The sequence below is a fragment of the Camelina sativa genome, chromosome 16 (assembly GCF_030686135.1).
Source record: "Camelina sativa cultivar CO46 ecotype springtype chromosome 16, ASM3068613v1".
In the NCBI taxonomy this organism is placed as follows: Eukaryota; Viridiplantae; Streptophyta; class Magnoliopsida; order Brassicales; family Brassicaceae; genus Camelina; species Camelina sativa.
In genome coordinates this window covers 25532250-25550990 of record NC_141895.1, presented here as the reverse complement: position 1 = coordinate 25550990, position 18741 = coordinate 25532250, and the positions used below count along the sequence as shown (strand labels likewise).

Sequence of the window (18741 nt, the reverse complement as noted above, 5' to 3'; positions counted from 1 at the left end):
TAAAGAGACAAAACTAAGGGTTTGGGTGGATTTTTGGATAACTTGAGGGAGAGAAGCAGATAGAAATATTTTGGATTAGAGATTCCAATTTTTTTTTCTTTTGTATACCTGATCAAGTCTCAACCCCTGCTTAAATAGACATTTTTGTGTGTTTGATTAATACATTTTCTTTTGTCCAAAAAAAAGGTTTAATACATCTTCATTTTAAATGGAGATTGTTGATATTCGGATTTTGTTTAAAATTTCTATATGATATGGGAATGGGAGAATAACGATCAGAAATATTATACAAAGGTCACAGTAACTAACATGAGATGGATATTAGGATATACGTAAAATGATATCTTATTATTATTATTAATTTATTATAAAAAGAAGTAGAATCCTCATCAACACCATATCTACGATTAGACAAATCCTTTGGGAGAAAAAATAATGCTTGATCCCATGAATAGACAGATAAGATATAATCAATTCCAAATGGTTTATGTCTATAAGCATATATGATATACATCAATTGACTAATTATGGCGACATACTTATTTTGAAATTTGACGGAATAATTAGGTGTTTTAGTGACACACCACTTGCTAATTTAATTGAACTTTTAGAATGAGTTTGATTAAAAAAACTTAGGGTGTGAATGATTGCAGCGGTTAGAGTTGACAAATCCATCTGCAGATCAAACCGCTTTTTATTTACCATTCATTATGTGTAGTTTACACTAGTGCGGTCTACAGAAATTAAAAATAAAACCGCAGCGGACCAACTGCATACCGTTTTTCCTTACAAATAGAGTTGGACTGCTACGATTTGTTATCTATACTTAAAACAGGACGGTTTGGTCCGCATACGGATTTGTTCGCCTCAACCGCAGTTACCATTCACATCCTTATATTGTTATGGAAACAAGTGGGGGTCATGCCCAAAACGCACTTTCCTACGATATTATTCATTATTCGATTTTGTTTTTGCTGATACAATTCTCGATTACAAATTTCATCGTTCTGATCCGATTTCTCAAGAGGTGAATATTACCAAGAGTTAGAAAAATGATTAATTGTGTGATTGGAGGTAGCCTGACTTAACTTTGCCTTTATAAAAGAATAATTTTTTTCAACTAGTTTAATGAGTCGAACCTATCAATTGTTTTATATGGCCAACTAAAATGTTGTCGCGATACATATTCTCTACTATTAATTTATGGGCCATGAAGTTTTTTTTCACGTTTTTTGTCCGTTTCTTTTTATGTATTTATTTTGTGCAACCTTTCTTGTCCGTTTCAAAACATGATAATACAAACGAGAATTTGAATATATTATTTATACAAATGGTCATGTCTTTTTATAGGAAGAAGATTGGTCGAGTTTTTACCATTCGACTAATTTTTTTAAGATAAACGAAATCGTCCAATAGAGTACTCACTCAATTCTTTAAAAAACTTTAATCATATTACCATTTTCAATTAATAATAATAATGATTTATATATAGTTATTTTCTGATCACAAAAAAAGTTAACTTTTGGATAATGCTATAGTATTTATTTTCTTAATATAACTGCTCGTTTATGATGCCGTGTTAATAACAGTAATGAGTAAGTGCATAAGTGGGATTCAGAGCAAATGATTAGAGGTAATAGTAACAATCATACATACGTTCATGAACAAGATGAATAAAACGAATAGTTATGAACAAATGAAATTAACAAAAGAGAAAATGAAAAGAGAGAGAGAGAAGTCATAAGCCGCCATTTCCACTTCTCACTAAACACTTTCCACGTCTCTTTTCTGAGCAAGTTCGATATCAAATGCTCGTGTCTTAATCACCCCATTAATATTCTCACATCATAACATCGACAAAGCACTCTTTTCTAATTATTTTTACTAAAATATTATTCTAATTCCATATTGAGTTCTTCTCTGATATGTTAATATATATATATATATAAATTCCATAATCAAACAGTTGTTTAAAAAATAATCTATTAATCGAGGAAAAGAATAAGTGAATAATGAACTCAACCCTCCATTAGAATATATTGTTTTGATATACTAATCTGATCATTCCAAATTCTTTTTTTTTTCCTCTGTGCATGATCTCACAATATCATTTTATTCTAGACACGTTCATTTGTTTTTGATATTTCTTCACCTACTAAATAAAATAAAGTATATTCCAAAAAATGAATATTGGGAAATGAGCATAATTGATAGGGAATTAATATTGGGTCCTATTAACTCTATCCAATGATAAATATAACTAGTAGTAGTATTCTATAGATTTCTCAACGGCCTAAAACCAGTGAATTTATTACAAATTATTACTATTCATAATCATATAAAAAAAGCAGTCGAAAATAATACCAAAAGTCATTTTCAGAAACTTTTAAAACTCATTAAAATTCTCTTTCTTCTTTTTTTTTTTCCCCAAATCCTAAGTTCATATATCTCAAATATTAAAATTCCATATACACTTAATAAAAATATAAAAAATCCTATGTCCTCGGAAAATTCTGCTGACTTTTTTTATTGCATCAGTCTCACTTCTTTCCTCTCTATATAAAAAACCCTACGCTACCACTTCACACATTGTTCTCAGTTCTTTCATCTTTTTCACTCTCTCTCTATCCTCTGCTTCTTATTTATAAGAGATAACAAACAAAAAAACAGAGAAATATGACGGTGGTTGTGGAGGTTAGAGAATACGACCCTAGTAAAGACTTAGCCACCGTCGAAGAAGTTGAGCGGCGGTGCGAAGTTGGCCCAACAGGAAAACTGTCTCTCTTCACTGATCTCTTAGGTGACCCAATTTGCCGTGTTCGACATTCACCTTCTTACCTCATGCTGGTAACTTTCTTTACTCCAAAACTCCTAAAAGTTATAAACTCATGTTTACTATACTAGTTCAAAGTTAAATTTCAATTCTTTACTCAACAAAAATTCTTATATGTTTTTCTATAATGGCGAAGCAAAAATATGAAACAACTTGATTTTTGTTATCAACAAAAATAAATGATTAATTTTTTGTTTTTGCCTTTTTTATAAATTAATTAATTAAAAATGACAGGACACAAACAACATTCACCTTCTTGCCTCAAAACTCGATTATATTAAGTACCTCTTTCCTTTATAAAGAAGCAAATACATGAACTAACTAACACAAAAGTTTAATTATCTTTTATTTTTTTGGTTTAATTAATATGTAAAAAGAACGATTTATCTAAAAATTTGGAAATTGTAACAGGTGGCTGAGATTGGTACGGATGAGAAGAAAGAGTTAGTTGGAATGATACGAGGATGTATCAAAACCGTTACATGTGGTAGCACCAAAAGACTTGATTTAACTCATAACAAGTCTCAAAACGATGTCGTTATTACCAAACCTCTTTACACTAAACTTGCTTACATTTTGGGCCTCCGCGTTTCACCTACGCACCGGTACGTTTTTACAATCTCACGTAATTAAAACGTTACACTAAATCACGAGTAATTAGTGGCTTAGTGCTTAGACTAATCACGTTTTTAATTATTTCAGGAGGCAAGGGATAGGGTTTAAGCTCGTGAATACTATGGAAGATTGGTTTCGTCAAAACGGCGCTGAGTATTCTTATTTTGCAACTGAAAACGACAACCATGCTTCCGTTAACCTTTTCACCGGAAAATGTGGTTACTCCGAGTTCCGTACACCGTCTATTTTGGTTAACCCGATTTACGCGCACAAGGTTAACATTTCTCGTCGAGTTACTATAATCAAGCTTGATCCAACTGATGCTGAGTTGCTATACCGAATCCGGTTTAGTACAACCGAGTTTTTTCCGAGAGACATTGACTCGGTTCTAAATAACAAACTCTCGTTAGGAACATTCGTTGCTGTTCCACGTGGCAGTTGTTACGGATCCGGGTTAGGCTCATGGCCCGGTTCAGCTAAATTCTTGGAGTATCCACCCGATTCGTGGGCCGTTTTGAGTGTGTGGAATTGTAACGATTCGTTTCGGTTAGAAGTTCGCGGCGCGTCAAAGTTGAGGCGCGTGTTAGCTAAAACGACGCGAGTAGTTGATAAAACGCTGCCGTTTTTGAAAATTCCGTCGATTCCCGCGGTTTTCCAACCGTTTGGATTACATTTTATGTACGGAATTGGCGGAGAAGGACCACGCGCGGAGAAAATGGTGAAAGTGCTGTGTAATCACGCGCATAATCTGGCCAAAGAAGGAGGATGCGGTGTCGTGGCGGCGGAAGTAGCGGGAGGAGAACCGCTCAGACGAGGGATACCACATTGGAAAGTGCTATCGTGCGCAGAGGATTTGTGGTGTATCAAACGGCTTGGAGAAGATTACAGTGATGGTTCTATTGGTGATTGGACTAAATCTCCACCTGGTGAATCTATTTTTGTTGACCCTAGAGAATTTTAATTTTTATAACTCAAAATTCACAAAATTAATTTATATTTAAAGGAAAGGAATATTAATTATATTTCTTCTATCAGATTAAGATGTCTTTAACTTTTGGTAAGCTGAGAAGATGTTAGTAGATTTTTGTTTTATAATGTAATATTTTTATAAGAGAATCTCTTGTTCGTGTGGGAATTTGTTTATGATTTTTTGTATTCTTTATATTAGTACTAGTTGTGATTAATTTAGTACAATATAAAAAGTAGAAGAATCACTGAATTTTTTTTTGTTGTTCTGACCATATCATAAATTTAACCATTAATATAATAATTACTTATATCCTACTATTAACTCTATTATTTAAAAACGTTTTTCAAGTGTACCAAGTACAAACACCTAGAATTGACAATCTGATTTAACTGATTTGGATTTCGGTTTGGTTTAGTAAAAACATAACTTTAAAATATAATTAATAATCAGAGATAGGTTTTGATTAATATTATAGAATATGATTACAAATATGTAAATCTAAGATTTTATAATAAAAAAAAATTATTCAATTTGGTTTTTGGCTCAAGCTCGATTTCAGATCAATTAAACTAATGGGGTTTAGATTGTTTTTGATTCGGTTTTGGTATAAACTTTGCAGTATTTCTTGGATTACAAATAAATGATATATATATTATACATATATTTTCTTTTCCGATTTCAGTCTCATTAGAAATTGAGATGGAAGAGCTTCAAGCCAGACACAAAGCCCATTACCACCTGACCCATTTGCAAAGGTCAAGGACCAAAATGTTTCCAATTCAGATAACAAAGGAAACTCAAAAAGTTTGACGTAGTTCTGAAGAAACAAATGAGAAAAAGATACAATAATATGCTTAGATTAAAACTCTTTATCATGGTCCCATTCCTCATCCTCAGTGTTTAGAGTCGTTGTAGTTAGCTCAGGAGTGCTGTATCCTGTTGATGAACCATTGGCTCTAATCTGTTCAAAGAAGAGAACTTGCACAATCACCCGCATTGGCAAACGTTCGTTCTGCACCGCATGTTCACACGCTTCTGGTGATAGTTTCCTACAATCCATTAACCCGCATATTCTTTTCTTCTCGCTCTTGCTAATACTCGAATGTTCCTGGAAAAAGAAATTTCCAAATCAAACCTAATGTCAATCAAGAAATCATTATGAAAAACAGTGTATTTGAATCTTGTTTTCTTACCTTGAGAAACATGTCTATGGCGCGATAAAACCCGTCATGAGACTGTCTTGGGAAGCTAGAGAGTGTCTCAGCGAGAGAGAGGAAGTTCTGTAGAGGGAGATTAGGATCTCTTGATTTCTCAGCTAAGTATCCGTCAATGAGCTTTGCGACGGATACTTTCATTTGCGTTTTCGGATCTCTGTTCTTGAACTCCTTCACTAGGCTTTGCACCATATCTAAATCATACAATAAGATATCATGCACTGTTGCCTCTTCAAGCTGCTCGCTGATTCTTTTCTTTAACCTGTCTTTAACGGTTTCTTCACACCCAAGAAACATCGATGCTCGATGTAACTTGGTCAAGAAACTAGAAGAAAGACTTCCTTTCTCATCCGGGATAAGTTCTATGATTATATCAGTCAAAGATCTATCAATGGTTTGCACTAAGCCTTTGCTAAAACCTGATATTCTTCTTCTTGCATAAGCGTGTAACGCTTCTCCTATAACGTTATTTGGTACTTTCCCTCGGTTCTTGATTGCTTCGATGGCTTGTTTATATAAATCAATGTGAAGTTCGCATAAATCTTCGACCCACCAGTCTTTTGGAACGGCTTGATCTTCGGGTTTTCCCACCTTCTCAAGCTTCTTCTTCCTGTTGTAACTGTAAGACCACTTGACTTTCGAGGTGTCAATCGAGGCTGTTGAAGCAATAGAGTTGAGACAACGCTTCACGAGCTCGTCCAAGTAATTAGACAAGAGATCTTTTGTGGTCTGCAGAACAATGATAGAATCTTTCCAACTACGGAAGATAGTTGAGTTCAAGAAAACATCAATCTTGTAAACGAGATTGCTTTTCTCAAACGTTTCATTCATCTCTAAGAACTCAGCTGCGCAACGAGCTGCGACCACATTGTAAGCGTTTAAAGTTACCATGATGCCATAACAGAACTTTACACAAATCTCAAAAGCAACAGAACCACCAGGAATCTCTGATATGTCAATCTCATTAATTTGGTTCTTCTCCTTCTCTTCATTTTTTGATGTTGCTATGAGTTTCTGCAAGAATCCGCTTTTGGACAGCAATGGGAACTGAAAACACACGCAAAACATTAAACTCTTGCTTTTGCCTGTTCTTTGATGTTTTAAAAAGGTAAGATTTTTTTTATCATACCTTATGGAGATAGAATTTGACATTGCCAACGATTACGATGATCTCTGTTTCTAACTCAGTTGTGACATACCTAAGAGCAAGAAAAGCAATACCAGTTAAAATAAAAACATTGTTTAAGAATCATGAGACAGAAAGCTAAAAAAACTGTTTTTACAAACCTAACATTGTCTCCTTTAGATTGAAACGAATCAGGTTTGGTTCCAAGTTTCATAAACTTCATTTTCTCTTTATGAAGTTATTGCACACAAGACTCTCAACACAAAAGAGAAAACAAAGCTAAGAATCTTAGAAGTGATCTATGCTCAATCTTGTTTTCAAGAAAGCTTAAAAGGGTCACTGAAAAAAAAATTACTTATAAAGTTAATAGTACTATATAATTTACAGAAAACTTAGAGATTCACAACAACACACCCACCAACCTCAAAGGCTCGAAAACCCAAACACCAGCTTGTTTGTTTCTCTTTTTAATCTAATTCTCTTTTTTTTTATAAATCTTTTTCCCTTAGTGCTTCACACATGAACTCCTCTTTGTGGTTGCCCATTGTGCATTGTTACCAAAACAATAAACCCAAGGTTTTGGTTACAGAAAAAAAGCGTTTTAAGCAGTTCACTGCAGTATCAGAACTTCTCGGTAACATTAATTCCAAGGAAAAAACGAATCAAATCTTTTTGTATGTTTTCTATAAAGATGGGCTAGTGAAAGCATAACATCAGAAGTCAGAGATCGTTTCTCGATACACATATGTACGTTTCTACTTTTCAACATACTTTAAAAACTTAATCAAAATTCAAGAACCAAAATAGAAAAATGAAGATAAAAAGAACCCTTTTAGAAAATTACAACAACAAATATCAGTACCCAAGTGCGGTTGGCTCAATCGTTTACAAGGGGTGTTACATTTTAGAAAGAAAGATGATTTACACTTGCATATGTTAAACAAAACGCAAAAACATTCAAGTGTGAATGGTTGCAGCGGTTAAGGCGGACAAATCAATCAGCGGATTTGACCGTTTTTTATTCAACAATCATCAAATATAGTCCGCAGCGGTGTGGTTTAAAGATAATAGAAAGAAAACCGCTGCGAACCGTTTTTGTGTACAAATAGAGTTGGTCCACAGCGGTCTACTGACCGCCCTATTTTTGGGGCGGCCTAAATCGCTGACGGATTTGGTCGCCGTGACCGCAGTCACCATTCATAAATCAAAATTCCAAATACAAGAATTAATTTATTCCAGTTTATAACTTTTTTTTAATCTGTAAATTTATTAAAAATAAATGAATACTAAAAATAAATTAAAAAATTGTTAAAAAGTTGTGAAAGTTTTAAATATTATTCGAGTATAAGTGGTATCATTTTAATTCTAATGAATGATTTCTTTTTTACTTTTACAATTAATGTATCTCCTATATAATAATACGGAAGTACAAATTTTTTTTTGTGGACTATATAATTTTTATAAGTTGGTTACAAAATATGTTATAGATTAAATATAGGTTGGTTACAAAAAAAACTTTATAGATTAAGGCCTTGAATTGTTACAAGTGTTTAAATAGATTTTGGTTTTAGTTTTTCTAAAAAGCTAATTTTTTGCCATTCAAGATTTTATAAAATTGGTTTTCCTAAAAAACAGGGAATCTAGCTTTTTGCAGATTTTACTCATTTACAAAAAAAAACCAAAAACCATCTTATAGTGGTTTTTCTAATTGTTAGTGTTATTCATTTTTCAATTTTAATTATTTTTTTTTTTTTATGTTTTAAACTTTTTAGCAAAAACCAAAAAACCAAATCTCTAGAAATCAAAAAACTAAAATCTAAAAACCAAAAGTTAAAAACTAATTTAAAAATTCATTCCATTCATGCCCTAAATGGTCATTGTGTGGGTTATATGAATACACTTAAGAATATCCCAAAGAATCCTCTTAAAGAGAATATTCCAATGATTTATACATTTTTTTAAATAAAATCTTTAGTATTCCATGTATTGTTACAAAATATACACTTCGACATAAAAATATACTCTTAGTTTTATCTTGGCAATTTATCACATTTAATCGTGATTTCCAAGATCTTATTATGTAGTGGAAAATAAAATCTACCTAAGCAAAGTCATATTAAAAAACTTTCACCAAACATGTTTAAAAATAAAAATAAACAACAAATATAACTATTTCTCATACATAAAATTACAAAATTAACAATATAAAACTTATAACATAGGTGTTTTTTTCAAACATATAATTTTATTAAATAACGTTTTATCCAAAAAAAATTTTAAAAATAATCATGTAAATTTATTTTATTCTAAAATTATAATATAAATAAAAGAAATTTCAATCCAATCCATGTTGTTGCCAGGTCCTAATCTAGTTTTAGTTTTGTATGAAAACGCAGCAATTATGCATGTTGCAACAAAATATTTGTCTCTCTTTTAAGAAAAACAAAAAAAAACCAGAACGAACGAACCCAAACGAAACGAGAGAGGGAAGAAGAGAATCGTCAAAGTGTTAAAGTGGTGGTGAAGGTATATAAAACTGTTTGCTTTTTTTTGATCGTTTACCTCTATATAATAAGATATATAACTGATAGGTTTATGTATGATTCAAGCATGGGTTTTGGTAATTGATAGTTAAAAGAGGCCTTGCACACCAGTTGCTCGACGAATTGTCTAACTCAGATCTTCCTTTTTCCACCCTTATGCAGCTAAATTTGAATTGGGCATAAACATGTTGTGATCATACACACTTCAGATTTTAAGAGTCAGTTCTTCTCTAGTTATATGTGTGTATAGATGAATCAGTGATACAAAAAGACTTATCCTTTTTACCTTACTTGATCAAAACTGTGCCTTTATATGCATTTTTCAAATACTCTTCTTTTGAATTTTTTTGATTTATTTGTTGATGATCACTAGGAAGAAGTTGAGCATGGAACCTGAACATACAGAGGCTCTTTTAAAGTACGTCTTTGGTGTTTCGTTTTTTCTTAGCTCGTGTTGTGTCCGTATAACGATTCACTGTTGTTAGTATGTAAAACAGCCATTTGGAGAAGCAAAATGGATTGCTCACAGAAACTCATAAAACCATGACTCAAGAACTCCAAAAGCTTCAGGTTTGTTTCAAGAAACTTTAGTGTTACATTTGAAAGTTCTCTTCGGAAACAACATGTGTTTTTTTTTTTTTTTTTTTTTTTCAGGTGGAAGAAGAGATGATGATGCGGAAGTTATATGAGCTGATGTCTACATATCGTCAAAATAAGAAGGTTTGTATAATAAAGATTGCTTTTTTTTTCTTGAAGATGTTGGATTTGATTGAGATTAATGTTGTTTTCTTTTCAAGAAAATGGAGGAGACTCAAAATGTGTCACATGGTAAAGAAATAGTGGTAGTGGAAGCTTCTGATACGATGTCTAGCACATCCAAGGCGTTAATCACATATGTGAGAAGAAGGAAAAAGAATCAAAAGCCAACACAATGAAGATTTTCAGTTCTTGTGTAAGTTAGTTTCTCTTTAGTGACATGTTAGTTCTACTTATTATCTCTGTATTTTTTTAAAAGGGTATTTGCGATGTTTTCTAGTTTTTACGATGGCTCTTATGCCTATATAGCGGGTAGTAGTCTTCACCTTGTTTATGCTTGTAAAATGCAGCTTAAGTTTTTTTTTTTTGAGTGATGAATAAAGCTGTTTATGAAAGGCCTGAAACTCTCTATGGACACTTACTATGGAACATGTTCCACATGTACTATATATAATATAGGTTAAATGGCTCCCCACACTCTATGGACACTTGCAATGTAAAATAAAGGGAGCTTAGAAAAAGAGTTAGGTTGTTACTAGAATAGGTTAGGTCTTAAGAGATTCAATTGGATCAGTGATTTTGGTTAGGTGCTCGAGCAACTATTCCCACGCAACAATCATGCCTCCATGTTGAAATGTAGTCTTTAAATGGAGGATGGAGCGTATGTAGAAGTTAGGGGTACATCCCTTATTATTGTTCTTTTTTCCATTTAGGCAACTCCATAGCCATAGGCTTTTAAAAGTTAAATTTGATTGAAATAGCTGACCAACAGTAAGGGGCACTATTATAGCTGACCAAACAAATAAAATATGAGGTTAGTTATAATTGGATGATTTCACTTTTCCAAACCCTTTCTCTCTGATCTGGACAACCATAAAAAAAGTCTATGCTACCACTTGTAAGTGCAAATAATTTGCAAGACTCAACAAACGTACCGAAGTTTAATAGTGTGCCTAATCGTCAAATAGGCAAACATACAGATATCACCTAATTAGAATTACACACTATCAAGATACCCATTGACGTGTTACCAAAATCTAGTCTCAAAACCAGCTTTCCCAAGATTATATAAACTTAGAGAAACTTCAAAACCTCTTTTACAATCTATCTAAAGAAGAGACCCTTAAAACCTTAAACGTGAGTAGCTGTCTCAAATAATACCTACTTCAGTTTGAGATCCTATTTGTACTTACATACATAGAAAGACTTATTACCACTGTCACTTTATAGATAAACGAAAACTGTCACAGAATTATCAATCAACCCGGACTCTAAACCAAAACTGTACTAAAGAAAGACTTGCTAAATAAAATGACCATTGATATCGTGAAAAGCTCTTTCAACACTTTAGTCTAGTTTAGTAGTCGTCATATTTGCTACGTGTAAACTAATATATAACTTTCTTCTCTCTCACTCTATCTATATATCTATATATCTTTCTCTACAAATATTTAGGAAGAGAGGATTCATAAAACAACATAAAAGTATATATTAAAGTACCATTTCAGATAAGCGAGAGAAAAAAAAAAAAAAAGCTAGCCATGGAGAAGTATGAGATGGTGAAGGATTTGGGATTTGGTAATTTCGGATTGGCTCGGCTTATGCGTAATAAGCAAACCAACGAGCTTGTGGCTGTCAAGTTCATCGATCGAGGCTATACGGTCCATTTCATTATTTCTTTTCTTCTTTCTTTTGTATTTTTCGTTATTTTTCATACTAAGAATCTCATCTTAATTATTACCCAAACTGATGCTTTGATACAGATAGATGAGAACGTTGCAAGAGAAATAATTAATCATAGGTCTCTTAGTCATCCCAATATTGTTCGGTTTAAAGAGGTAAGTTTTTTTTTATTTTTATTTTTCTTTTTCTGTCAACGAAGTAAATATTTGTTTTGTTAAGAAATAAACGTACGTCGTGTTTGATTTTGAATTTGGATATTCCCACAACTCCACAAGTTGTTTCGCAAAGATATGGACATATATATATATATAGTCCCATGATCTATTCGACATGTTCCATATTCAATCCATAATTTGATGTTGATAAGAGAAAAAAAAAAAACTTAAAGATTTGGTGTTGATGATTTTAGGTTGTTCTAACTCCTACACATCTTGGGATTGTAATGGAGTATGCAGCTGGAGGAGAACTGTTCGAACGGATATCTACCGCGGGTCGATTTAGCGAAGCCGAGGTTTAGAAATTAAATTCTTGTCAATAACATACATTTTACCGAGTATCAAAAAAAACAAAAAAAAAGCATGCATTTTACTTGTTAATCACCACATATAAAAAAAATCGCCAAATATTGTTTTTGTTAAACTTTTAATTTAATTTAATTTAATTAATTGATCTACTTGCAGGCGAGATATTTTTTTCAACAACTCATTTGCGGAGTGCATTACTTACATACAATGGTAAAATTATTTGGATATACACCAATTGTATATTTATATATATATATATATATATATATATATATATATAATAGTTTGTGTTATATGTTTTACTAATGAAACAAATGAATTTTGCAGCAAATATGCCATAGAGATCTGAAATTAGAAAATACATTGCTTGATGGAAGCCCAGCACCACGTTTGAAAATTTGTGATTTTGGCTACTCTAAGGTTTTTTTTAAATAAGTAATTTTAATTTCTGTTTATGTTAGTTAAAGTTTGTATATTAAAATCTAAATTTCTGAATGTATAATAATTTCTAAAAATTTGCACAGTCTTCAGTTCTTCATTCCAACCCAAAATCAACGGTGGGAACTCCGGCATATATAGCACCGGAGGTTTTTTGTCGATCAGAATACGACGGAAAGGTAAATAATTATACTATTATTATTTTTTCATACAGGATAAGTTTCAGTAGTAATGAAGATATTTTTGTTTTTTTTTGTTGCCTTCAATAATGAAGATATTTACAAGTTTGAATTCCACTTTTAATAGTTTTTTTAGGTGGACATTCCACTTTCAATAGTTTATAAAACCATAATTTCATGGAAAAAGAGTAGTACACGACAAAAAAACTTTTGCTTCATAATATCTCACTCATGACATGTGTTACCAATCTTCTATAGTAATAGTATACGTTATATCGACTTTCATCTAATATATTCAAAAATTTAATGGCCACTTTGAAATAATTAACGTCATCAACATCATTAGTCAACTTAATATTTGTTTTCGGAAATAACATGCATAAATGTCGAGGTATTACATTTTATATTCATCAAATTACTTTGCTAGACACTTGTCCATTTCAATCAACCGACTATATGATCTGTGAACTAAACTTAAAAAAAAGACACTTATTTCAATCTGTTTTACAGTCAGTTGATGTGTGGTCTTGTGGAGTGGCACTCTATGTTATGTTGGTAGGAGCTTACCCTTTCGAAGACCGTAAAGACCCTCGCAATATTCGAAAAACTGTTCAGGTATAAATCTTTTATTTTAAAAATGAAAACAAACGAAAGTACTATAATTCGTATACTAATCGTATATATAACATTTTTGTGGTTTGATTTTGAAGAAAATAATGGCTGTAAAGTACAAGATTCCAGGATATGTTCACATATCTGAAGACTGCAGAAACTTGTTAGCTCGTATATTTGTTGCCAATCCATTACAGGTAAGTATATAATATATTAAACTATATAAGTTAAATGATTTCGACCTATTCTTGTTAAAATTTTGTTGGTTAATTTGTAACTATTACAGAGAAGTACGCTTAAAGAGATCAAGAGTCATGCATGGTTCCTAAAGAATTTGCCAAGAGAACTTAAGGAGTCAGCACAAGCAATCTATTACCAGAGGAATGTTAGTCTTATCAACTTTTCTCCACAAAGAGTAGAGGAGATTATGAAGATAGTTGGTGAGGCAAGAACCATACCAAACCTTTCTCGTCCGCTTGGAACAAATGAAAAAGATGGCGAAGAAGAAGAAGAAGAAGAAGAGGAATATTTGGATGCTAATGATGAGGTATGTTATTATGAGTACACTTTAGGAGAGAAATCTTCGAAATAGTCAAAGCATTTGACGTTTATAAAATATGTTACATGTTGTCAAATTATGAACACTTGTTGTAATTTTATATTTGAATATCGTTTTTCTTCTCTCTTCTTGTTGGTTTAGAGAACATTCAACATAGTAACCAAATTAGAATAAATTAAACGTTTTGTTTTATTATTCAGTCATTGAATATTTGGATTTAGAAATTAAACACATTACAATTTTGTGTTTTTTCTTTCTAATTATATTTCTTCGACTCTATTAAGTATTTTGTTAATTTGAGTTGTTATTAAATATTAATCGTCAAATTTTAAAAATTTAAATCTTAGTTTTTGGTTTGCAAACGATAAATTTATACAAACAGAGTTCTGATCAAGTGAACACTTGTTGAAATATATAAGAAAAATGAAATGTTACATTTGCTTGTTGTGTTTTGCGGTTGAGAAGATAACTTAGATGTAACCAGTTTACTTTAAATTGATAATATAAATACCTATAATTAAAATATCAGAGTGGCGCAGCGGAAGCGTGGTGGGCCCATAACCCACAGGTCCCAAGATCGAAACTTGGCTCTGATACATGTTTTTTTTTGTCGTCAAAGTATAATCAGTTCTCATTTCTCAATACATTTTTGTTATTAAAAAACAGTCTTTTTTTTTTCTTGGACAAAAAAAACAGTCTAAACATACCAACCTGTGTCTCTAGTTTTTGCACCAATTACAACAATATAGGCCAATCCACTAATTTTTATTTGATTTCTGTTGGAAACCCATGAAACGATAATAGGACTAGAGTTTAACCCAAAGTATGATCGATCACAAAATGGAGAATCCTTAACAGAAACTTCTCTTCAAAGTTGTAGTATCAAGCCGTGACAACCAGTAATACAAAGAGACAACGGCCATGATCAGTCTCCACTACAAATATTTCATGGTACATATATTTTATTCTTCATACGTTAAGGCAATGAGCCTCAAATTACAAAGGCTGGCCAGTGATCCACCTTTGGAACATGATAGAGGTCTCCTTTGGTAGATACTCTGCCGTGTGTCCACCTCCCTATAATCAAAAATGTCTAACAATTAAAAGTGCACTTTTAAATTGTAATGCTATGAAAAATATATATGTTAAATCGAAACAAGAAGACTTGCTTTAACAGTAGCAAATGTCATCTTATTGGAATAAGTTCTGGTGTATCTGTAATAGCAAAAAAAATAAAAAAAAATCAAACAATGGTATTAGAATAAGCTTGTGATGTCGAGAAAATGAAAAAAACAAGAGAAACAGATATATATTACCCAGCGATTTGATGGTTTATCATCCAAGGTCTCCAATCATCAACGATGGAGTAATTTAGAGATTTTATCCATGCCTGAGTTGCTTGGAAAGGCATGGTTATGTCATGATCGCCACTGTTCACCATAAATCACACAAGTTTATTCGACTTATATCAAATAAAATTTACTTATAATTTGATTTGGTTTCAGTTACGTATGATGCGAATTCAGTTTGTTTTTTTTTTTCTCCCAAGATTGACCGTTTATTACTTGACTAAGGACTAAGGTACATCCCCATGAATCCTACTTATAAACCTAAAAAAATATAAATATTTTTCATAAAATTAGTTTTGTTTCATAAAATTAATTTTTTCATAAAATTAGTTTCAGGTTTTCACCAAAAACCTGTTTCTGATCTTCAATTTTTTTCTCTTTTTCTTGAAACAATAAAACCAATAGTTTTTTTTTGTAATACAAAATTTTGGTTTCATTTAATTTCTGGCTATGTAATTTTTGCTTACCTATATATACTAGTACAGATGTATAGGGAAATGAAAAGAACATTAATTAAACTCTAACGTTCTAACCTGAAAATAAGAGATCGGTAGCCATTAATGCTGTTATCCATGTGGTATGGTATGCTATTTTTAATGTCGAGACTGTATGGGATATTCCTACCATTATCCCTTATCCATTCTCCTATACTCCCCTGCAGTAGTTTTACATTCAATATATTTTCTCTAAAGTTTCACGCTTTATAGCAAGTTATATTAAAAATGTCATTATTTACCTTCTTAACATGAAGAGCTTTTCGAACGCTCTCATTGTTGGCCCAACATTCAACGAGATGATACGGATAGTACTGCAAACGCAACCTTGTAAATATCTATCGGAAATAAGGATATGACTACTCACAATATTTGATTATCTTTGTCAGCTCTCTCTAAGTTATTATTTTGGAGCAAATTAATAGGAGCAGAAACATATAAAATCAGATGAGATATAATGTATTACTTACGTAGCAATCAGGAGATATATGTTGTGTATTTGTGTCATCGCAATCTGGTATTAACGTATGATGGCTATTTATTTTGTCAGTACACTATAACCAAACCAAAAAGAAAAATTCTGAATTAGTGAAACTAATTACCAAGCAAAAACAGAAAAAAAAAAAAAAACATCTACCAGGGTTTTATAGCGTGTACCTTACGGTATTCTTCTACAAGTTTTAAACATTTTGTGTTACGCGGATCCACATTGAAATAATTTCCTTTGCAAAATTTCTTCAGTGACTGTAAGAAATAATGTTTTTAAATTTGGTAAAGTTCAATTCGGCTCGTAAAAAAACAGAAATACGGAAAAGACTAAAACTCTCTCGTGACAAAATAACAAATATATTAAGCATGGTATATATTTCATTACCGTGTAGAGTTCGTCAGAGATTAGTGACATCCCATGAGCAAATGGAATACGATAGTTTTGTTCAATTTCGATATGCGTTATCGGGTTTCCTAGCACATAACCCTGTATTTGGCATCAAAATATTAAGTGTTCGAGAAGCTATGTACATATCATAAGAAGCAATTATCAAATATCTGTGACCTGTAGATTTATAGGAGGGTTGCAACATATATAATTCCCTGCATCACATTATCTATATTATTAAAACGTGAGAGATAATCAATTAAACAATATTCTAAAAGAAAAGTGTATTGGGATTGATTAATATGATAAGAGATATCATACCTTTTGAGATTGCTTGAACGAGGGGCGGAACAATCATACCTGAATAAGAATCTCCAACAACGTATAAAGGGTTGGAGGAAAACTGTGGATGCTTTCTTAGCCACTGCAAAACAAAAGCTCTAGCTAGATGTTAGGTGTTTACATGATATATGAGCTAACCACTCGTAGAATACCAATAAACACCTAGGTCGTTTTATTTTTGGTATAAGGAAAAAAAAATCAGAACGTCTTAACTTAAATGAGACGGGATGGTTTCAACAAGTTGGCTAACCGGTGTGGTTAAAGCCTACATCACGCCGAGAAAGGTTTCTCGAAAACATACACATGAGCGTAATGACACAAAGACCAACGGTTTAAAAAAGAGACTTGTGTTTGTCTTAAATATAACCTTTTGAAGAAACTCGTGGATCCTCTTAACTTCATTTGTGTCACTAGTTTTTTCAATTGGAGTTCTTGAGTAGGAGAAGCCAGATCCGACAGGCTGATCCAAGAATATTATGTTTGTCGTCTGAGAGAATATGATCCAAAACTTAAGATCAAGAATATATCATTAGGTTTGTGACACAATTTGAACGTACTTCATCATACCTTTGTCCATGAATATGTCGTAGAGACCAATGAAGGAACACTTCCATTGTAAACCTCGGACTTCAAAGCCAACGGTCCTATTTTTTTTATATGTTTCCCAGTTTAAACAATTGTCCTTAATTAGCCAAAGAAAAATATATTAGATTTACCGTTCTCAAAGAAAAGGCCACTAAGACAAGAGCATCCAGGTCCTCCATTTAACCATATAATAAGAGGATCTTCTTTTGGGTTCTTCTCAGATTTGATGAAATAGTAGAAAAATTGCACATTTTCTTCCTTATCAATGCCAATGTACCTTCATTCATAAGAATGTCTAGTTACTAACTCCAAAATCACAACACATAATTACCTTGGTAAAAAAGAAGAGACATTTTACAAACCCGGTTTCGAGTTCAAATGGCAGAGGGCCTTCAAAACCAGGAAGAAACTTGACGATAGAGCCAGAATCAACATAATGACTCAAGAAAAGTAGAACAAGAAGCAGAAACCGTAAGGTCAAACTCATTCTCTTTTCGTTTCTAATGACGAGTACTTTAGGAAAAGATAAAATAGCTATCGTTTCGCTAACATGCAGTAGTTGGCTAGTTGATTGACGTTGAGTAGGCCCTCTTGGGATCGATAACATATTAGGGCATCTCCAACAATGTCTTCGTTTTAAAAGGAGTTCATCTTCAAAATAAAGGTTTGAAGGTGACTTACTCCAATGGTATACCGTACACCCTTAAATTTATTTTTAAAAAAATTTCTATTTACATTGTAGTTCAAAATCTTACCAATAATTTGTTATAATCACAAAACTTTCATAGATAAATATAAAATATACAATGAAAAAATATATCAAACAATATTAATAAAATACAATACCTTCTACGATAAAACAACATATATATATATATATATATCAAAAATATAAAATAAAATTACATGTAAAATATAAAGTTATTCAATATAATTATTTCTATAGATATATTTAAATAATAAAATTTCTATAGATATATTTCAAATAATAGAATGTATATAGATATAAATCAAACAGTTCAATTTATATAGATAGATTTCA

At 31.9% G+C, this 18741-nt stretch overlaps 5 protein-coding genes across 9 annotated transcripts; 3 read left to right on the top strand and 2 right to left on the bottom strand.

Moving 5' to 3' along the window:
• Positions 1-2588: 2588 nt before the first annotated feature.
• Positions 2589-4583, top strand: LOC104751941 (putative N-acetyltransferase HLS1-like). Its single transcript, XM_010474002.3, has 3 exons — positions 2589-2847; positions 3245-3438; positions 3536-4583. Exons 1-3 carry the CDS (start codon positions 2677-2679, stop codon positions 4407-4409), a joined length of 1239 nt encoding a protein of 412 aa, XP_010472304.1. The 5' UTR covers positions 2589-2676; the 3' UTR covers positions 4410-4583.
• A 596-nt stretch (positions 4584-5179) lies between these two features.
• LOC104751940 (phototropic-responsive NPH3 family protein NPY4) lies at positions 5180-7183 on the bottom strand. Its single transcript, XM_010474001.3, has 4 exons — positions 6920-7183; positions 6762-6831; positions 5612-6679; positions 5180-5526 (listed from the first exon to the last, which is right to left on the bottom strand). The coding sequence occupies exons 1-4, from the start codon at positions 6979-6981 to the stop codon at positions 5278-5280; spliced, it is 1449 nt and encodes a 482-aa protein (XP_010472303.2). The 5' UTR covers positions 6982-7183; the 3' UTR covers positions 5180-5277.
• A 1889-nt stretch (positions 7184-9072) lies between these two features.
• LOC104751939 (uncharacterized) lies at positions 9073-10452 on the top strand. 5 transcript variants are annotated; one of them, XM_087492921.1, is made up of 6 exons: positions 9108-9284; positions 9464-9519; positions 9675-9719; positions 9799-9871; positions 9956-10021; positions 10099-10452. In XM_087492921.1, exons 3-6 carry the CDS (start codon positions 9688-9690, stop codon positions 10234-10236), a joined length of 309 nt encoding a protein of 102 aa, XP_087349047.1. In that variant the 5' UTR covers positions 9108-9284; positions 9464-9519; positions 9675-9687; the 3' UTR covers positions 10237-10452. The 5 variants fall into 5 exon arrangements, with proteins under 5 accessions (XP_087349046.1, XP_087349047.1, XP_087349050.1 ...); XM_087492924.1 differs by having other exon boundaries at positions 9146-9284; positions 9787-9871; XM_087492920.1 differs by lacking the exon at positions 9464-9519 and having other exon boundaries at positions 9073-9284.
• A 704-nt stretch (positions 10453-11156) lies between these two features.
• LOC104751938 (serine/threonine-protein kinase SRK2J) lies at positions 11157-14247 on the top strand. The gene is made up of 9 exons (XM_010474000.2): positions 11157-11718; positions 11821-11895; positions 12150-12251; positions 12421-12474; positions 12592-12684; positions 12789-12881; positions 13392-13496; positions 13592-13690; positions 13780-14247. The coding sequence occupies exons 1-9, from the start codon at positions 11599-11601 to the stop codon at positions 14083-14085; spliced, it is 1047 nt and encodes a 348-aa protein (XP_010472302.2). The 5' UTR covers positions 11157-11598; the 3' UTR covers positions 14086-14247.
• Positions 14248-14798: 551 nt separating this feature from the next.
• On the bottom strand, positions 14799-18388 carry LOC104751937 (serine carboxypeptidase-like 9). Its single transcript, XM_010473998.2, has 14 exons — positions 18062-18388; positions 17831-17976; positions 17682-17758; positions 17482-17601; positions 17094-17196; positions 16950-16987; positions 16770-16871; positions 16553-16639; positions 16366-16449; positions 16138-16209; positions 15935-16056; positions 15369-15482; positions 15222-15267; positions 14799-15129 (listed from the first exon to the last, which is right to left on the bottom strand). The coding sequence occupies exons 1-14, from the start codon at positions 18304-18306 to the stop codon at positions 15049-15051; spliced, it is 1437 nt and encodes a 478-aa protein (XP_010472300.1). The 5' UTR covers positions 18307-18388; the 3' UTR covers positions 14799-15048.
• Positions 18389-18741: the final 353 nt, after the last annotated feature.